Genomic DNA, 21,589 nt, shown 5'->3' with positions numbered 1-21,589 from the left:
AGTGGAAGAAATTATCCATATAGAGACACGGTTTGATTTTGATATTTTAAACACATTATAGTTTGTGTGAATCTTGCTTTTCTTACACAAAAATACCCCAGAAATGCCTCCAAATGTGCTTATATAGTTTTGTTTCTTATTTTTTTCTGACTATAATAGTTCTTAATGTATAAACATAATGTATTTAGCAATGACTGTATAGATATTTGGACTTCTCAGAACAAAGAGTGAGTGAGTCTGTGCCCTGACACTTGGCTATCCCGCTGGCACATTGAATTCTATGTATGTTATTGGAGCACACCAGATTCCCTAAATGGTCTCTATCATTAACAGATTAGAGGGAAGAATGACACACTACAAGCATATCCATGTCTTACCCAACAAGATTGGTAACATCCTCTCCCTGAGGAGAGCACTGTGCCTGCTCGGCAACCTCATTATCTGGAGAAAAAAGACTTTGAACTGGACTCTAGGTATACCAGGCTCTGAGATGTAGCAAAGGAAAAGTAGAGCACCTATTATGAACAAGAATAAGTCTTTGCTGTTTTAGTAAGGTGCTTTTGAAGGTGGTTTGCCACAGAATAACCCAGCATGTTATGACTACAAGCAGTGCATCCAGAGATATGTAGGAACAAGGGTAGAAAGGTAGTGAAGTGTCAAGTCCCAAAGGTTTTAAGCAAAAAATAAAGGAAAAGCCTGGACTTTTAATTCTCCATAGTCACTGGAACCTCTGTTAGTTGCAGCATCTTGGGCCGAGCTGTTAGTAGGAAACAGTCCAGAATATATTTGAGAAACAGAGATTCTGGCTACAGGTGAAGAAGACAAATGATTTATTGAGTTATTTCAATTTGTTACACTAAAAATTCGTTACATATTTTTAATTTAAATTTAAAGCTAATTATTAATATATAATCATTAGTATATATTAGTATATAATTATATATATACATATATATATACTCTTCTCTATGAACCCACACATTTACCAGTACATACACACACACAAACACATACTCAGAATTAGACCAATAGATCCCAAAAGGCTAACAGTAGTTTTTCCCCAGCAAAGAAAATTATAGACAACTTCAAAGCTACTGATTTTTCAGAAAATTTCTTATCGTGTATTCTTATTTGCATAAAATACAATAACTACAATAGTCATATGCAGTTTTTTAATAAGAATAAAACATGTGGTAGGGATATTATAGAAATGAAAATGGACATTTTGTAAGTAGATGCTTTGTAAATAGCTTATAATAGCTATTGCTTACAACTCCATGAGCCTCTGTGGTTAGCTAAAGAATATATTCATATAAGTTACATTGGACAAATAGCCAAACAATTAAGATATTTTGAAATTCAAAACTTCCAGTCTCAAATACCTTAGAATAGGTTTCTGCTCTACAAATATAGCTTTGAATATATAAAGGATCGACTCTAATTGCCTCAGTAAACCACCAAAAGGCTTCGGTATAATTATCCAGGTGTTGTAGATATATAAGGCCAATATTTATGTAAGCCAAAGTAGCAGTTCTAAAAGGACAACAAGAATGTATTAAAATTTACATTTATTCCAATGTTCATCATTTATTTAAAAAGCTAATGAAATACATGGATCAACTGCAGTTAAATATTCTTAAAGCTTTATACTAAAGAAATGAAATCAGTTTACTGCACGATCTTAAAAAATTATAAGCATGGGTAGTTGGGAAGGTGGTGAGGAGCTAGGAGGAGGTAGGGGAGGGAAACCATGATTGGAATGTACTGTATGAAAAATATTCTCAATAAAAAGGAAGAACATTCCTAATAAAAGGCTTTGTAATGAATTGACAATTATAGAGTCCACACTGGAAATGGAAATAGTAAAGCTTCCTAGACTTTAGCAAAATGACTTAATTTTAAGTTGCCTTGAATTAATGATTATTGTTCCTCAATTCAAAAGTCTTTGCCTGAGGCCATGAGAATCCTGAAAGTCGTTCTAAGGATTGGTGGTTTTTTAAGCAAAAAACCTCTCCACATGGATACTTATAAAATTGCTTTTCAATATCAAATAAATGTTGTTTCCTCTTCTAAAATCAAGTGATTATTTTTCTAGCCTGGGAATGACCATGGATATTACTTTGTTCAGTGTTTCTATTTCAAGACAAGGGCTACCATTCTGTAACCCACATCCATGGAAGCCCCAACCACTGGACAGCAAAGGGCTTCTGACTCTTTATCTGAAACATCACTCTGCCTCCTTATCCCAAAGACACCACTGTGGTCCTCAGAGACCTATGCCCTTAACTCTCCTTTTTAACTTTTTAACTTAACCTCCATGGATTTAAATTGTCTCAAAGCTCTTCAGCCTCTAAATTTTGCAAAGCAACTGAAATGAACAAGTCTTATTTTACCAGTAATCTTATTTTAGTGTTATTCTAATTCTACTGTGACTTCATAATTACAGTCTCATTTTCTACAACACTATTAATAATGAGGGGGAAGCTTTCTTTTTTTTTCCTTCTGATTTCATGCAATAGCAATATAAGTATGAAAACAAGGACATACCTTTCGAGAGTAACGACAGTTTCAAAATCACAAACTGCCAGCATCCAAAACTTTAATTGTGTATAGAGTATACCCCGATGTAGAAAACAATTAAGGTTATCGTAGCCATCATTTATAAGAACTGAAGATATAAAGCATATACGTTGGTTTCTAAACAATCACATGAGTTATATTTCCAAGTACACCCTGACTATTTATTGCTCCCCTATCTAGCATTCCATAAACAACATCTCTATGATGAATGCCCCATTTGGGCAAAAATTAATATACATTTTTTTAAAGATTTATTTATTTATTTCTTGTATGAGTACACTGTAGCTATCTTCAGACACACCAGAAGAGGGCATCGGATTCCATTACAGATGATTGTGAGCCACCATGTGGTTCCTGGGAATTGAACTCTGGACCTTGGGAAGAGCAGTCAGTGCTCTTAACCTCTGAGCCATCACTCCAGCCAAATATACATTTTTTTTTAATTGCTAGGTAGTAATACCGTGACAGTCACAGTTCACAAATTCATTAAAGCTGGTAGTAAACTCTGACATCCCATTCACTTTATAGATGAAGAGATTAAAGCCAGGGGAGCACAGTACACTGACAGAGACTAAAGGATAAGTCGATGGAAAAGAATTAACACTGATGGAAGGGTGTCCTTGCTCACAGTGGCCTGTTATTATCACAAAGACATTAAGGAGAGAAGAACAGGTGAGGGTGTACTGGTGGACAACAAGGCATGTGGCAGATGTCAGAGCTACTTATCTACAGAGATAGAGGGCTTCATAGAGGTTATTTAAGGCAAGAAGAACTTGGACGTGAGGTGGAAAACTTGACTGTATGCGGGAAACAAGAGGAGAAAAACAAGCTCCACTGCAGATGAGTGGCCCTCACTGGTACTCAACTAAGAGGGTACAGCTCAAGTCCCTTGGTTACCAACTCCCGTTGGTTTAAAAAAAACATGGTAGTGAGCTATATGGACTTTTATAAGAGTCAGTTCATGTTTTCTAAGCTTCTCAAGTCCATTTTGGATTGAGAGCTAACCCCCCTCCTTCTCCCTGTCCCTCTCCTTCACTCCCACCCTTCCATATGAGATTTGGGAGGCTTTAGCCAATGCTAGCAAAGGCCATGCTAATGAAGCAAATAATCAATGTCCTAAAGGCAATCCCACAGCTCAGTTCACAGTGTGATTGGCCAACTAGGAAAAGTTCTGCTGTGATACTGGCAGGAAATCAATTCTTACAGAAAAAAAACTTGATGGAGTGATTTAATTATACTAGGCTTTTGTTTTTATCAGAAAAAAAAAAAGGACGATAGTAAATTCTTCTTATCATTACTCGAGTGTTCATTGACGTATTCCATGTATAGTACCTAGAACTGTCCTCAGAAAGTACTTAAATACCCATAAACATCCAACATTATTATCAGAGAGCCTTGTGATAATGGTGGATTGTTTAAATCCTTGCGGCAATATATAGGGAAGGGTGAAGACTAAAATCAGGCTGGTCTGCTCTGGATAATTCAGTAGTAGAGATTTTGAATTGTTACAACAGCTTTCAAGATGGGAGGCTGCTGAAGGATGTGGGAGGGTAAGGCTTTCAGAGAAAGAATAAAAAGGAAAAGATTCTCCAGACGGACAAGTTGAGTGGAAGCAGATGGACCCACAGAACTCTTTAAATCTAGAGCATTTGGCTGCAGAGTCCCATTTATACTGATGACATATTTGCTTTGACACTATACTGAGAAAGGAGGTGTGAACTGAGAAAAGGCATATCAGTGAGCACAGAGGCCATGACAGGCAAGGGAGAAGCAAAGACGGGGTGAGCTATGGCAGAAATTTGATGTGACGATAGAAAGAGAACTGGGTGGCAATCTTCAGCCCTGCTTCCCATGACACCTTGGAAACAGACATGAAACATGAGTTCCTCTCAGGATATATGGGTCATTTCAGAGATGGCATGGTGTCTTAGTAAAGTGCTCTCCTTGAAGCACAGGGACCTGAGTTCTATCCCTAGAGCCCTCAGAAGAGGGGAAGTTTGGCGTGTTAACATGTGCTGCTGGTAATCTCGGTAGGGGGAGGCTGAGGAAAGTGGACCCCTATATTCATTGGCCACAAAGCCTAGACTATTTAGTGAGGCCAGTGGAGGGTTATGTCACGGGAAATAATATAATTTAAAAGAATAAGTGAGAAAGGAGAGAATAAAAGGGAAAAGAAGCAGTCAGCTCCTGAAATTGCCCTCTGGCCTCTACCTGTATGTGTGTTCATGCATACCTGTGAGCAACATGCATTTACAAAGCAAGTATCCACAGAACTACACAATGATCTGCATATTACGTGAGTGAAGGAACATTAGTGTTCCCCTCGCATGTGACTCTCACGAACCCGCAGCCAAGTACCTGACACGCTGTAGTCCTGCAGCGCTCTTTGAGGGCTACACTTTCTAAATAAGCAGGCTCGGTAGTACAGGGCTAGCCAGTTGTTGGGGTCAGAGTGGATGGCAGCAGAAAAGTCTTCGGTTGCTTGTCTGAATAAATTCCTTTTGAAATATGCTCTCCCCCGGTTTGTCCTAGAAAAAAAAAAAGCATTTGAATGTGTATTGCAAAACAGACGTTCTCTCTTTTTGTTAAACCTATCACCTAGCTTGTGGCTGCTGCACTTTGCTTTCTAATAGAGCTTAGTTGTGCTGCGTCTCTCAAAACACATAAACATTCTATAGGGACACTTTGTTACATAATGATATGCTTATTAGTTGTGTTTATGGGGCAGCAGCATGGTTATTAACTTTTATCTCACTTCTATTACAGAGGAGACAGCGTTTAAAATACCTTCAAAAATCCATTCTTTATTATTGATTTATTCTGGATGCTCATTTTATTTTTAGTGAAAGGAGTAATATTTGCACAAAAGGTTTGGGGTCAAGAAATATATGAAGGGGTTAGTTGAAGATGTTATGAGACCGCCTGCCCTATTACAAAGACACATCTGTTATTTTAAAGCATTTATCTTTAGTCAATTGGGAAAAAGGAAGCTACTGAAAAAAGCTTTTGAAACTATCAATCTTTATTTTTATGGTAGTCAAAGCTCATCCCTCCAGAGCTAAGGATAAGTTAGGATGGGAAGCATCCCAGTGTGAGCCCAAAGGATTGAATCAAATACTGATTCAACAGGAAATGCTCCTCCATTGTTGCTGGGATTGCAAGCCGGTAAAACCATTCTGGAAATCAGTCTGTTGGTTCCTCGGAAAATAGACATTGCACTACCTGAGGATCCAGCTATACCTCTCTTGGGCATATACCCAAAAGATGCTCCAATATATAACAAGGACACATGCTCCACTATGTTCATAGCAGCCTTATTTATAATAGCCAGAAGCTGGAAAGAACCCAGATGCCCTTCAACAGAGGAATGGATACAGAAAATGTGGTACATTTACACAATGGAGTACCAGTCAGCTACTAAAAACAATGACTTCATGAAATTCTTATGCAAATTGATTGAACTAGAGACTATCCTGTGTCAGACAACTCAATCACAAAAGAACACACATGGTATGCACTCACTGATAAGTGAATATTAGCCCAAAAACTCTAAATACCCAAAATACAATTCAAAAAACACATGAAGCTCAAGAAGAAGGAAAACTAAAATGTGGATGCTTCAGTTCTTCTTAGAAGGAGGAACAACATACAGGAGCAGAGACTGAAGGAAAGGCCCTCCTGAGACTGCCAAACATGGGGATCCATCCCATATACAAACACCAAATCCAGACACTATTGCTGATGCCAAGAAGTTCAAGTAGACAGGAGCCTAATACAGCTGTCTCCTGAGAGGCTCTGCCAGAGCCTGACATATACAGAGGTGGATGCTCACAGCCAACCATTGGACTGAGAATGGGATCCCCAATGGAGAAATTAGAGAAAAGAACTGAAGGACCTAAATGTGTTTGCAACCTCATAGGAAGAACAACAATATGGACCAACCAGATACCCCAGAGCTCCCAGGGTCTAAACCATTAACCAAAGAGTACGCATGGAGTGACCCATAGCTCCAGCTGCATATGTAGCAGAGGATGACATCAATGGGAGGAGAGGCCCTTGGTACTGTGAAGGCTTGATGCTCTAGTGTAGGGGAATTCCAGGGTGGGGAAGAAGGAGGGAGTTGGTGGGTGGGTGAGGGAGCACCCTCATAGAAGCAAGGGGAGAAGGATGGGAAAGGAAGTTTCTGGAAGGGAAACCAAGAAAATGGATATCATTGTTAATGCAAATTTTAAAATATCCAATAAAAAAGGGAGGAAAAGAAAGGAGCACTAGCAGACCTGGGCTTGGACAGTTAACATCGTCAGTGGCTGTAGGAGCACATGGAAAGGCCGATGTTGTCTGAACTTTGAGTATCAATTGGGTGTGGTGCTGCAGGCCTTTAAGTCTCAGAACTTGGGAGGCAGATATAGGAGAATCTCTGGTCTACAGGGCCACTTCCAGATCATATAATGTTACATAGAAATCCTATCTCAAAGAATAAATATAAATTTTTGATTTGTTAGGACATAATGTGAGATATTTTTTGAAAATGAAGTATGCAGTCTTCAAGGGATTCAAGATGCATGTTGTTTTGAAAGAACCTCTGCTGGATACAAAGTGTGTAATTTCAGAAGTGAGTCCTTTCTAACATTTCAAAGAACCAAAACATACCAAGTGCCAAGGGCATGCTTTTTTTTTTATTTTTTCCATCTTTATTAAATTGGGTATTTCTTATTTACATTTCAAATGTTATTCCCTTTCCTGGTTTCTAGGCCAACATCCCCCTAACACCTCCCCTTCCCCTTCTATATGGGTGTTCCCCTCCCCATCCTTCCCCCATTATTACCCTCCCCCCAAGAATCCCATTCACTGGGGGTCCAGCCTTGGCAGGACCAAGGGCTTCCCCTTCCACTGGTGCTCTTACTAGGATATTCATTGCTACCTATAAGGTTGGAGCCCAGGGTCAGTCCATGTATAGTCTTTGGGTAGTGGCTTAGTCCCTGGAAGCTCTGGTTGCTTGGCATTGTTGTTCATATGGGGTCTCGAGCCCCTTCAGCTCTTCCAGTTCTTTCTCTGATTCCTTCAACGGGGGTCCCGTTCTCAGTTCAGTGGTTTGCTGCTGGCATTCGCCTCTGTATTTGCCATATTCTGGCTGTGTCTCTCAGGAGAGATCTACATCTGGTTCCTGTCAGCCGGTACTTCTTTCTTCATCCATCTTGTCTAATTGGGTGGCTGTATATGCATGGGCCACATGTGGGGCAGGCTCTGAATGGGCATTACTTCAGCCTCTGTTCTAAACTTTGCCTCCCTATTCCCTAGCAAGGGTATTCTTGTTCCCCTTTTAAAGGAGTGAAGCATTCTCATTTTGGTCATCCTTCTTGAGTTTCATGTGTTCTGTGCATCTAGGGTAATTCGAGCATTTGGGCTAATATCCACTTATCAATGAGTGCATACCATGTGTGTTTTTCTGTGATTGGGTTACCTCACTCAGGATGATATTTTCCAGTTCCATCCATTTGCCTATGATTTCATAAAGTCATTGTTTTTGATAGCTGAGTAATATTCCATTGTGTAGATGTAGCACATTTTCTGTATCCATTCCTCTGTTGAAGGGCATCTGGGTTCTTTCCAGCTTCTGGCTATTATAAATAAGGCTGCGATGAACATAGTGGAGCACGTGTCTTTGTTGTATGTTGGAGCATCTTTTGGGTATATGCCCAAGAGAGGTATAGCTGGGTCCTCAAGTAGTTCAATGTCCAATTTTCTGAGGAACCCCAGACTGATATCCAAAGTGGTTGTACCAGTTTGCAATCCCACCAACAATGGAGGAGTGTTCCTCTTTCTCCACATCCTCCCCAGCATCTGTTGTCGCCGGAGTTTTTGATCTTAGCCATTATGACTGGTGTGAGGTGGAATCTCACGGTTGTTTTGATTTGCATTTCCCTTATGACTAAAGATGCTGAACATTTCTTTAGGTGCTTCTCAGCCATTCGACATTCTTCAGCTGTGAATTCTTAGTTTAGCTCTGACCCCAGTTTTTAATAGGGTTATTTGTTTCCCTGCGGTCTAACTTCGTGAGTTCTTTGTATATTTTGGATATAAGCCCTCTATCAGTTGTAGGATTGGTAAAGATCTTTTCCCAATCTGTTGGTTGCTGTTTTGTCCTAACAACAGTGTCCTTTGCCTTGCAGAAGCTTTGCAGCTTTATGAGATCCCATTTGTTGATTCTTGATCTTGAAGCACAATCCATTGGAGTTTTGTTCAGGAACTTTTCTCCACTGCCCATGTGTTCCAGATGCTTCCCTAGTTTTTCTTCTATTAGTTTGAGTGTGTCTGGTTTGATGTGGAGGTCCTTGATCCACTTGGACTTAAGCTTTGTACAGGGTGATAAGCATTGATTGATCTGCTTTCTTCTACATGCTGACCTCCAGTTGAACCAGCACCATTTGCTGAAAATGCTGTCTTTTTTCCATTGGATGGTTTTGGCTCCTTTGTCAAAAATCAAGTGCCCATAGGTGTGTGGGTTCATTTCTGGGTCTTCAATTCTATTCCATTGGTCTATCTGTCTGTCTCTGTACCAATACCATGCAGTTTTTATCACTATTGCTCTGTAGTACTGCTTGAGTTCAGGGTTAGTGATTCCCCCAGAAGTCCTTTTATTGTTGAGGATAGTTTTAGCTATCCTGGGTTTTTTGTTATTCCAGATGAATTTGCAAATTGTTCTGTCTAACGCTATGAAGAATTGGATTGGTATTTTGATGGGGATTGCATTGAATCTGTAGATCACTTTTGGTAAAATGGCCATTTTTACTATATTAATCCTGCCAATCCATGAGCATGGGAGATCTTTCCATCTTCTGAGGTCTTCTTCAATTTCTTTCTTCAGAGTCTTGAAGTTCTTATCATACAAATCTTTCACTTGCTTGGTTAAAGTCACACCGAGGTATTTTATATTGTTTGGGACTATTATGAAGGGTGTTGTTTCCCTAATTTCTTTCTCGGCTTGTTTCTCTTTTGTGTAGAGGAAGGCTACTGATTTATTTGAGTTAATTTTATACCCAGCCACTTTGCTGAAGGTGTTTATCAGTTTTAGTCATTCTTTGGTGGAACTTTTGGGATCATTTAAATATACTATCATATCATCTGCAAATAGTGATATTTTGACTTCTTCTTTTCCAATCTGTATCCCTTTGATCTCCTTTTGTTGTCTGATTGCTCTGGCTAGAACTTCAAGAACTATATTGAATAAGTAGGGAGAGAGTGGGCAGCCTTGTCTAGTCCCTGATTTTAGTGGGATTGCTTCAAGTTTCTCTCCATTTAGTTTAATGTTAGCTACTGTTTGCTGTATATGGCTTTTACTATGTTTAGGTATGGGCCTTGAATTCCTGTTCTTTATCATGAAGGGGTGTTGAATTTTGTCAAATGCTTTCTCAGCATCTAATGAAATGATCATGTGGTTTTTATCTTTCAGTTTGTTTATGTAGTGGATTATGTTGATAGTTTTCCATATATTAAACCATCCCTGCATCCCTGGATTGAAGCCTACTTGATCAAGATAGATGATTGTTTTGATGTGCTCTTGAATTCGGTTTGCAAAAAGAAGTCACAAGAAGATAAAATGCTCCACATTTTGGTCCCTGGAAGTAAATTACCAGGACTTATATAATGTTCATTGAAACTGGGATCATAACTGTAAAGACAAATAAATATGAATTTTGTTCACTAAATCTATGCCATACTTTTTTATAATTCAGCTAGTGAATGTATATGTTTGTAAGGCATGTCAGATAGGGGATGATTTGGGAAAACTAGAAATATGACTGAGGAATATAGCAAAAATAAGTAGCTATTATAATGAAAACTTCAATATATCAATATATTATTTATTATATATTATTAAAAATATATAATAAACTAATTATTAGAATATCAACAAATATCACCCATTATCATAGTACACGTTCCTTGAAGAATGCTAAATTAGTAGAAATTACTTTTTCTTGTCTTCCAATGATACCAGCTTGCAATACATATGCACTTAATCAAGCGATATGAACATTTCCCAACATCCATCTGGTACCAGTACATAACTACAAAGCATTTTGCCACTGGAAGTTTTCTGATTTCACCCCCATCACTACATAAACATCTCTTCTTTGTCAAAGGTATGTTATAAGATTCTTTCATAGTGAAATAAAACTAATTGTTTATTTCTTTTAAAAATGCAAATTCCAATTCTTACTGGTTATTAAGATCCCTTTGATGTGTACTTAATGGCCTTGCACAGCAAGAACTATAAACAAATAAAAATTTAAATGAAATTCACTATCCCTTGTTAGCCCTTTGCAAATACAATTACATACATAATATAACATATACATCATAAAGAGGATATTGTCTATCATCACATTATAAAAAGGAATAATTTATGCTGTATTTACAAAATCTTATCTACACAAATAGAAATGCAAAATGCAGGTTTCTGTTTTTAATGACATTTCCTGCTTTGATTCGATGAGGGGAAGGAGCTAAGATATAAGCAACTAGATCAAGATTTCACAGTAACATTAAAATACATATTTTTCAAACATATCTGTATTTGTTAATACACTTAGCTATAATTAAAATGGAAGTTCTTTAAAAGAAAAGAGAAAAGAAATGTTCAACATCCTTAGTCATCAGTGCAATGCCAATCAAAACAACCCTGAGATTTCACCTCACACAAGTCAGAATGGTTAAAATAAAAAACTCAGGTGATAGCAGATGCTGTCAAGGATGTGGAGAAAGAGGAACACTCCTCCATTGTTGGTGGGATTGCAGACTGGTTCAACCATTCTGGAAATCAGTCTGGAGGTTCCACAGAAAATTGGACATTGAACTGCCTGAGGATCCAGCTATACCGCTCCTGGGCATATACCCAAAAGATGCCCCAACATATAACAAGGACACATGGTTCACTTTGTTCATAGCAGCCTTATTTATAATAGCCAAAAGCTGGAAAGAGCCCAGATGCCCTTCAGCAGAGAAATGGATACAGAAAATATGGTACACTTACACAATGGAGTACTACTCAGCTATTAAAAACAGTGACTACAAGAAATTCTTAGGCAAATGGTTGGATCTAGAAAATATCGTCCTGAGTGAGGGAACCCAATCATAAAAGAGCACACATGGTATGCACTCACTGATAAGTGGATATTAGTTCAAAAGCTCAAAATACCCAAGATACAATTCACAAAACACATGAAGCTCAAGAAGAAGACCAAAGTGTGGATGCTTCAGATCTTCTTAGAAGGAAGAACAAAAATACTAACAGGAGGAAATACAGAGACAAAGCGTAGAGCAGAGACTGAAGGAAAGACCACCCAGAGAATGTCCCACCATCCCATATACAGACCCCAAACCCAGACAGTATTACAGATACCAAGAATTGCATGGTGACAGGAGCCTGATGTAGCTGTCTCCTGAGAGATTCTGCCAAAACCTGACAAACACAGAAGCAGATGCTCACAGCCAATCATTGGACTGAGAATAGGGTCCTAATGTAGGAATTAGAGAAAGCACTGAAGGAGCTGAGGGATTTGCAACCCCATAGGAAGAACAACAATGTCAACCAACCAGACCCTCCCAAAGCTCCCAGGGACTAAATCACCATTCCAAGAGTACACAGGAATAGACCTATGGCTCCTGCTGAATATGTAGCAGAGGATGGCCTTGTTAGGCATCAATGGGAGGAGAGGCCCTTGGTCATGTGAAGGCTCAATGCCCCAGTTTAGAGAATGTCAGGGCAGGGAGGTGGAAGGGAGTAGGTGGGTGGGTGAAAGAGCACCCTCAAAGAAGCAGAGGGAGGGGTATGGGATAGTGGATTTCTAGAGTGGAAACCAGGAAAGGAGAAAACTTTTAAAATGTAAATTTAAAAAATCCAATAAAAGGGAAAAAATCAAGTTAACCTCCAAAAAATCAATTATCTCAAAAAACAGAGAATTCACAACAGAAGAAATTCAATGGGCCAGAAGTACTTAAAGAAATGTTCAAGTCCTTAGTCCTCAAAGAAGCGCAAATCAAAATGACACTGTGATTCAACCTCACAGCAATAATAATGGCTAAGACCAAAAACTCAAGTGACAGCACATGCTGGTAAGGATGTGAAGAAAAAGGAACACTCCTCTTTCCCCTCCATTGCTGGTGGGATTGCAAACTGGTACTACTCTGGAATACAATCTGGCAGTTCCTCAGAAAATTGGAAATAGTTCTACCTGAAGACCCAGCTATACCACTCTTGGACATACACAAAGACACACGCTCCACCATGTTCATAGTGCCCTATGTGTAATAGACAGAAGCTAGAAACAACCCAGATGTCCCTCACCCAAAGAATTGATACAGAAAATCTGTGGTTCTTTTTCACAGTGGTATACTATTCAGTTATTTAAAATGAGGACATCATGTATTTTGGAGGCAAATAGATAGAACTAGAAAATATCATCTTGAGTGAGGTAATCCAGACCCAAAAGGACATGCATGATATGTACTCACTGACAAGTGGATATTAGACCAAAAAGCATAGAATACTTAGGATACAAGCTACAGACCTTAAGGACAAGCAGAAATACCCAAGTGAGAAGGCTTCAATCCCACTTAGAAGGGGAAGGATATAATCACAGGAATAAAGAGAAAGGAAGAGATCTGGGTGGGAGAGAGGAGGGGGAGAAGAGAAGGGGAACAGGATCAGATATGGGGTTGGGAGGGCAGTAGAGAAGCGTGGAGGGCCAAGAGAATGAATGGAAATAAGCAGCCTTGGGGAGTGAGAGGTGAGGAGACCCTCTAGAATGTACCAGAGACCTGAGAGAGGAAACACTCTCAGTACTCACTGAGTGTGACCTTAGCCAAAATGCCCAACATTGGGGAAAGGGAACTCGAAGAGTCCACCTTCAGTAGATAGACAGGGCCTTGAGTGGAGGGAACGGGCTACTAACCCACAGTCAAAATTCCTGATCCAGAATTGTTCCTGTCTCAAAGAACTGCAGGGACTAAAGTGGATAAAAGACTGAAGGAAAGGCAGTCCAATGACTGGCCCAATTTGGGATCCATTTCATGGGGGGCAGGTACCAAGGCCTGACACTATTACTGATGCTGTGATGTGCTTACAGACAGGAGGAGCCTAGCATGGCTGTCCTCTGAGAGGCCCTACCAGCAGCTGACTGAGACAGAGGCAGATACATATACCCAACCATTGGACTGAAATCAGGGATCCCCAAGGTTGAATTAGGGGAAGGATTGAAGAAGTTAAAAGAGAAAGTGACCCCATAGGAAGACCACCAGTCTCAACTAAACCAGACCCCCAGTAAAAGCTTATAATGGGGGGGGGGATATAGAGCCTTAACTCTAGTCATGCATCATTATAAATGTATCTCCTAGTCTCAAGAATGGTTTATCTGTAATTGAGTTGTTGGCCAAAGGGGTCCCATGAGAATCCCCAAGCAACCCAGCATATTGCTAAGCACATAGATTGCTCTCCACAGATTGATTGCAAGGTTCTACTGCTGAACACAACACCTACACAACTCATCAAACTTGGAGAAGTTGAGCTGATGCCTACATAGGGCCTTCATGCCTATATTCTAGTACCTTTGTTACAAGAAAGGTGCTCTGCATGCTACCAAAGGAGAAACATAAAGATCAACTCAGCCTCAAACCCTTGGATCAACAATGGGCTCTTCCTTACAAGAGGTACTAGTGCAATGGTGGCACAGAGCTTATGGGAGCAACCAACAAATATCTGATTTGACTCGAGGCCCACTCTACAAGATGGAACCCATGCCTGACACTGTAGGAGACCAAGAAACTCAGACTACAGACTACTTAGGCCAGGAGCTGAGGATAAGACTGAATTCTACTGTTTAAAAGAATGTACATTAAAAAATGACTCTTAATGACTTATACTCATAGGTCAGTGTCTTGCTCAGTCATAATCAGAGAAGCTCCCTCTGCAGAAGGTGGGTACAAATACACAAACCCACTCCCATACAATATGCAGAGTGAAAGACTTTGCCACACTCAGTTCTAAAAGGGGTGTCTCCATAAACAGAAGGACTAGTAGAGCCCTGTGAAAGAAGAGGTGGAAAGAAGAGGGGATGGAGGGAGCCAAGGAAATAAAAAAAAGAGTCGACACACACATGAACTTACTAATACTGAGGCAACGTGCATAGGTCCTTCACAGGTCTGTAACAGATGGGGTCCTGCACGAGAAACACACACACGCACCCATTCCTAAACCAGAAGCTATCTCGAACTGCTAATCACTTGCAAATGAAAATTTAGTGTTGAAGTCTCACTGGGGAAACAAACTTCTCTTCAGGGCAGGGCCACGCCCAACAGTGGATGCCAACGGAAAACGAACTCGTGGCATCTTAGGAGGCTCCTTGTCTCATTGTCTTGTTGGGCCAATGCTTTCCCTTTCTTTTCATCATAATTTTATTTCTCTTTTATTTATATTTTTCCTCTTTTCTTCCCTACGAGTCCTTTGACCTCAAGTTTGGTGTTTTTATGGGATCCCTGAGTCTGTGAACAAGGGGGGCTCTGCCTTGGTTTGTTTCCTGTATCTTTTCTTATTTTGTTTTGTTTTGTTTTGTTTGTTTTACTTCTATTCATTTGTTTTTTTCCTATTCCAATGGGTAGTCTTATTTTTCCTTTCCTTTCTTTTCTTTTCTTTTCTTCTCTTTTCTTTTATTATTACCTTTAGAAACCTGTTGGTTTTCTAATGAGAAATAGAAAGAAAGAGGATCTGGAAGGGAGGAGAGGTAGAAATGAACTGGGAGGAGTAGAAGGAGGGAAAACTGTAATCAGGATATATTATGTGGGGAAAATCTATTTCCATTAAAAGGGAAAATTAACAAAATAAAATTAAAAAGAACAAAAAGAAACAGTGAAGCTTAATATACAAGTTGCAGTAAGATATTACAGGAAAATATTTGAACAGATCCCTGTGCTCAGTGGCTACACAGGCTATGAATGGAGGGGAAATGTAAAGAAGGAAATTATGGGTGTTAAGCAAATACTTTACACAATTACAAAGTAGTGAGGACCTGGAAATGCAGTGAGATAGCTTGACACTGAAAACCCTCATTGTTTTAAAGGGGGGCTGTCAGGTTATATCAAGCCACTTTTACTGAAAACATTTAAATAATAGATAATTTTAAAATGTACATCTCAAATAATTCCTACCTTGCCTGAGAATTATGGGGTTCAAGTTTTAACAGAGATGTAAAATCATATACGGCCCCCATCCAGTTTTCGTTTTCAAAGTAAAACATCCCACGTTTCCATAATGCGTCTGATCTTTTGGGATCATAATAAATACACTAGAGAGGTGTGAGAATGCAAACAGATTAGACAACGACAAAAAACTAAGACAAATACATAGTCACTTTCAAATTATATAAGAGAAACTCGCTGAAATATGCTAAAATTCTTCAGATTTTTGTTTAAAGATTATACTAAGAACTGTGCCCATCATCGAATTCTTTAAGTGGGACATTATACAAGAGGAAGAAAAGCAGCAAATACAAGAAGCCAAAGATTTTGACTACTGAAAGTTTCACTGATAAAAATTCCTATATATCCTAGTAATGTCAGAAACTACCCTGTTAAGTCTCACCAGGACGACTGCCTAAGCATGACCTGAACAAGGGGAACAGTAACACCCATGACAAAGTGAACAGAGGAAAGACCATAAGGCCTCATCTCTACAAAAGGAATGCTGGGACTGGGGAAAGTGGTCTTCCCCAGGGAAGAGCACACTAACTGGTTATCCGATTTCAATAGCCAGCCCTGAAAACATACATATGAGTAACACTATCCTGTCTAAACAAGCTATAGTTGTGGAGATATATATATATTTTCATATGTGTATGCATAATACACATGTATACACATATGGATGTAACAATAATGAATAAAGAGGCCATAAATTTTAAAGAGAGCAAGCAGGAATATATGGGATGTTTGGAAGGAAGGATGGGTAGGGGGAAATACAATGTAATTATACTATAATCTCAAAACTAAAACCAGTAGGGTAGAGCTACACTGTCTTACATCGTTCTGTCCTAACAGTGGATGAAAGATCTGAGCTGACTCTGTCGCATGGGTTACAGCTTGATCCAGTCCCTAACATGAGAAGAAATAGAGGCGGTGATGTGGTTCACAGTTACTCGCTGACATAGGGGACAGCGGAGGGTAGAAGCAGAGTTACCCATATGTTCAGCTGGCACAAAGGAGCTCTCCAAGGACATTTAAAGTGGAAAGAAATGTGCTACGTATGTAGATTGGAATGGTTTGATTTCAGGATGCTGCACTCATCTGTTTTGAAACCACTGGTGTCCAACACAGGAAATGAGAAGAGTCAATAATTATTTTTACATGTTTCCCTTTAATTTAGACATTATAATTACCTCATTTCCTCCTTCCCTCCCTTTTCTCCAAACCCTCAGATATGTCCCTCCTTGCTCTTTCAAATTCGTGATCTCTTTTTTCATTAATTGTTACACGTATATGTGTATGTGTATATACATACATATTCCTAAATTTAACCTGCTCAGTATGTGTAATCTTACATCTTCGAAAGAGATTTTTGGTTACTTCTAGATTAGAAGTTACAAGAACAATAACACTTTCCTCAAGCAGAAGAATATCGAGCTAAACCACTGAGAAATATGGCAGTTGGGAACACGCAGAATTGAATGATTTAAGTAATTTGTCTTTTAAGCTGTCCATTGTACTTAGGACTAAGTTTTATAGCAAAATCAGTCGATCAGAAATGCATGTCTTGCTGCATCCGAGGGAAATGTTGCCCTGGTGGCAGCCTCAAGGTGCAGTTCAATGAAAAGTTCACTTCCTTGTGAGTATTCTGTTAGCTAGCTACAGACGAATACAGACACCTCCCTCCAACCTGCTTTGCTTCATGACACCATCATAATTTTGTGTCTCATACGCGTCTGTATCTTCCCTTAAGAATTCTTCTTTGAGATATGCATAATCTAGAAACGTTTCTAAGTCTTTCACCACTTGTCTACTACTTATGCAGTGTCTCAGCCAACAAACATTTGTGAATGAATGAAAGGGTGAATGAACCCGGTCATCAGAGCTGCTTTGAGAACCAGTAGGTTCCGTGAAGAGGGTGCCAGCTGTCCAGGAGTTTAATAAAGGGAGAAAGCTATTTCTTCTATTATCCATAGAGAAAAGGCAATTTTCAGAGCTTATAAAACCACAGTTTTTTAGTCCAAGAAGAGAAACTGGAAAAGTTGGGAGTTGTGTAGGGTTGCCTCCGTGTCTCACATCTACCTTCTGATTTCCATTCACTCACCAATGTTTTTAAATCACGAAATTGGTGTAAGAGCATACCAGCAATGAAAGTTCTATAGATAGCTTATAATTGGTTTATTATATAGCATATGTGACTCTTAAGAACTTTGCGAGGGGGTTGGCTCAGTGCATTGGGGAAGCGTGTTGCTCTTGTAGGAGATCTGGGCTTTGGTTTCCAGCACCCGTTACTGGAGTCTGTAACTCTAGTTCCAGGAACCTGATGGTCTTCTGACCTCTGGAGGTACCAGACACATACATGGTGCACATGCATACATGCAAGCCAAACACTCTTAAATAAGTTGATAAGAATGTTTGCGATGTAAAATCTGTAGATGGGAGCGCTGGGCATCAGGAAGCTTACTTTCGAGAAGTCATCAATCGCCAGAACTTTGTTTGTCTTCTCGTACATCTCCCCTCTCTTAAAGTAGAGGCTAGCATCTTTGGGCCTGCACTTAATGGCCTGACTGTAATTCAGAATTGCCAATGTAATATCGTTCTTCTCCCTGAAAATCTCTGCCTTTGACAAGTACGCCTCTATAAAGAAAAGACAAAGACTCCACTTTACAATCAACGGTGACATTTTAAGGCAGCAACTCCTATCCAAAACTGCAGTCTTATAATGATTTTTGACGAGTAAACTTCATTTCATTTTTCTTAAGCCCCACACCTTAAAGACTTTTCCCCTCAAAGTCTGAACACTCATTTGCAATTTTAAGGAGTGTTACTCTGAAGTAGCAAAATTACCACTCGCTCTGAAATATTAAGTTTGCCTGACTCAAAATTGGGTGGGATTTTAGCACACAGAGAGCAACATAGATCAGAAATGTTTAGCCATCTTCTACTGTAGTATGTGGATCTGTGAGTGCTAAGGATTCAAAGATGAGTATGACATTTCCACATTTCTAGAAGGTTCTGCGTCCAGATGTTTAGAGAGTTAGAAATCAGCACTTAGGGTACCACAGCTCTCATTCTGAAACGTGTGGCCAAGATTTACAAAGCACCCCCGCCCCTATAAAAAAAAAAGTAAGGTTATATGGACTCTGCATTTGAAATATTAAGAAAGCTGTATTTTTAAAGCTGAAGCCATTCACACAGTTGGTGCAGAACTTCTATCCATCGCTTATGTCTATAATGCCGACAAGAGCTGAGGTAAAGCGACAAGTGCTGGAACTGTCTCCATGTGCAGCCCACCTGCATGGTTTTTATTGTACTTAGTTATGAAATTCAAATCATCCAAAGCATCATTGATTTTGTCTTGGAAAAGATAAATGAAATGTCTGTGCCAATAGGCATTTAGAAACAATGGCTCCACAAATATGGTCTGAAAAAAAAAAAAAAACAAAACACATGTATAAAATCGGGTGAGTTCATTTTCAAAAGGAAGAAACGCTATTAAATGAGTTTCTCAAACATCAGGGGTCTACATGTATGCCCATAAAAACTCTCAATCCTCCCCCAATCTAGTATTTTAATAAGTATCTGAAAATGTTAATACTTGTACTTCACAATCACAAGAGCTGTTCAACAATGATTTGCCACTCAACATCTCAATAGAAAATTACAGTATAAACAAAAGCAATGTGAATGATGAATTGAGTTGTTTTTTAACTTACTTCCTGCAGGTCGTTCATGGCACTTTGCAGCTTTCCCAGTTTTCGATAAATAGCTCCACGCCTACAATACGCAAATGCTGGATTTTTTTTCTCACTTTTTATTTCTTGAGTCAGTAACTCCAGTTCAGATTCATAGTACTTAATGACCTCTGGGGGAAATTTACACTTCACATAATCAGTTAACTCCAGTTTGGAGATCTCTATCACTGGCTCTGGGGCACTCTTTTGAACAGATAACGCAACTGGTGTGCGTGTCCTCTGACATCTCTCTTTAGCAAATAGCTCGAGAACCCATTTCCGAGGATCAGTATTTTCTGGTATTCCTCCTCTGCTTTGAACAAACTGGTCAAAGTTTAAAAGTGTGGGTACGCTGGGGCACCTTATTTGACGTTCATATAATGGAACTTTAAGGAAATACTTTCTCTCTCCAGGAAGTACTCCATGGGATACTGATCTGGTTTCCAAAAAAAAAAAAAAGGATTATTTTTAATTACAAAAATACAATTACTTTTCTGATCAATATTTCAAACTCAACCACACACAAAAAAAATTGCTATTTTTCTCTTATCAAAAACTGCTAATTTTATGCAACCCAAGTTCACATTTTCAATCATTAAAACTGTAACACGGTATGAAGAATCTCTGTTAACTAAACAGAAATGTATTTCTAATGGGGCAGACTCTCTAGACTGCTTCAACAATGACAATGTCGCCCCGTTCGAATCTAATTCACTACCTGCTTCAACAATGACAATGTCTCCCCGTTCTAATCTAATTCGATACCTCGCCCTCTAGCATAATGGTTGTAGTGGGGAATTCAGAAGATAAGCAGGAAGGGATAAAGGAAATGCTTCTTCCAACGGCTACAGAGGATAAGAACTTGAACCTTATTTCTTTCATAAATTAATCATTTAAATGCTTTCAAATGATGCAGCTATAGGTTCCATTTCAAATTCTCATTAACAATACAGCTTCCATTGGGTAGCATTTACTATCAGTGTGGCAGTATGGTGGCTATGGGAGATGGCATAAGGACATTCTTCTAGACGTTTGAAGAGGAAGCTTTAGCCTCATCATCTTTTACTTACAGAATTATATTGTAAAAAAGTGCTAAAGCAGGAGAGTAAAAGTAGGAAAAGGCTCCTGTTCTTTTATTCTTTCTTACAATCTCTATTCCACGTTCTAGTAAACGCCTTCTTCGTCTGTCCTGCATGGGATATAGCATCCTGGTTAATATGACACAAATTAAAGCCACCTTAGATTAGGGATCCTCAATACAGAAAGTGCCTAATGGCATAGGGCTGAATGTAAGCATGACTGTACGGTATTTTCCTAATTGGTGATTGATGTGGGAGAACCCAGTCTATTGCGGGTTGTGTCATCCCTGGACTAGAGGGTCCTGAGTTCTATAAGAAAGCAGGCTGAGTAAGCCATGAGGAACAGCCCATAGTTAGCACTCCTGCATGGCCTCTGCATCAGCTCCTGTCTCCGGGTCCCTGCCCTGTTTGAGTTCCAGCCCTGATTCCCTTCAGTGATGAGCAATGATGTGGAAGAGTAAGCCAACTGTCCTCCCCAGATGGCTTTTGGTCATGTTGCTTCATCACATCAATAGGAACCCCAGCTGAGACAATTCGTAGCTTAACTTTCTGCTTCTACTCTTGGCCTTCCATCTTCCATGTGACGTTTGGGTGTTTATTTCCACAAATGTGCATCAGATTGTGTCATACTTCCAAAACAATCGCTAATGTCTGAAACACTGTGTTTTCCCCACAGCCTTTGAGGTGATATCCCCTGAGTAAGCATCCAAGGCAGCACACTGTTTAGCCCACTGACTCCTGGCTCCTCTAATTTCTGTGCCAGGTGGATTGTTTGTGCTCCCACGTTTCTCTCCTTCCTCACTTTGTTCTCTGACCTTGGAAACTAATCTATGCAGACTACATCTACAGGATCCTTGTTCTCTGTTTTCTCTCTTAGCACCCTCTATAAAGGGACATAGGAAGATGAAGTCAAGGCATGTACCCTCTGGGGTACCTTCAAGGTAGGTTGCTTCCAACTGG

General features: G+C 39.5%; 1 protein-coding gene across 1 annotated transcript in view; it reads right to left on the bottom strand.

Annotated features, from left to right (window-relative positions):
• Ttc6 (tetratricopeptide repeat domain 6) overlaps positions 1–21,589 on the bottom strand; it is a 207,907-nt gene that overhangs the window by 52,093 nt on the left and 134,225 nt on the right. Inside the window, exons 12-18 of the mRNA XM_032907781.1 lie at positions 19,533–19,986; positions 19,111–19,240; positions 18,281–18,453; positions 15,784–15,920; positions 4,939–5,108; positions 2,548–2,668; positions 1,383–1,533 (exon numbers count right to left, since the gene is read on the bottom strand). Of these exons, the coding sequence (XP_032763672.1) occupies positions 1,383–1,533; positions 2,548–2,668; positions 4,939–5,108; positions 15,784–15,920; positions 18,281–18,453; positions 19,111–19,240; positions 19,533–19,986 (1,336 nt within the window). The remainder of the gene's footprint in view (positions 1–1,382; positions 1,534–2,547; positions 2,669–4,938; positions 5,109–15,783; positions 15,921–18,280; positions 18,454–19,110; positions 19,241–19,532; positions 19,987–21,589) is intronic.

This window comes from Rattus rattus, chromosome 7, assembly GCF_011064425.1.
Source record: "Rattus rattus isolate New Zealand chromosome 7, Rrattus_CSIRO_v1, whole genome shotgun sequence".
NCBI classification, from domain to species: domain Eukaryota; kingdom Metazoa; phylum Chordata; class Mammalia; order Rodentia; family Muridae; genus Rattus; species Rattus rattus.
This window is presented reverse-complemented; position numbering and strand designations above follow the sequence as displayed.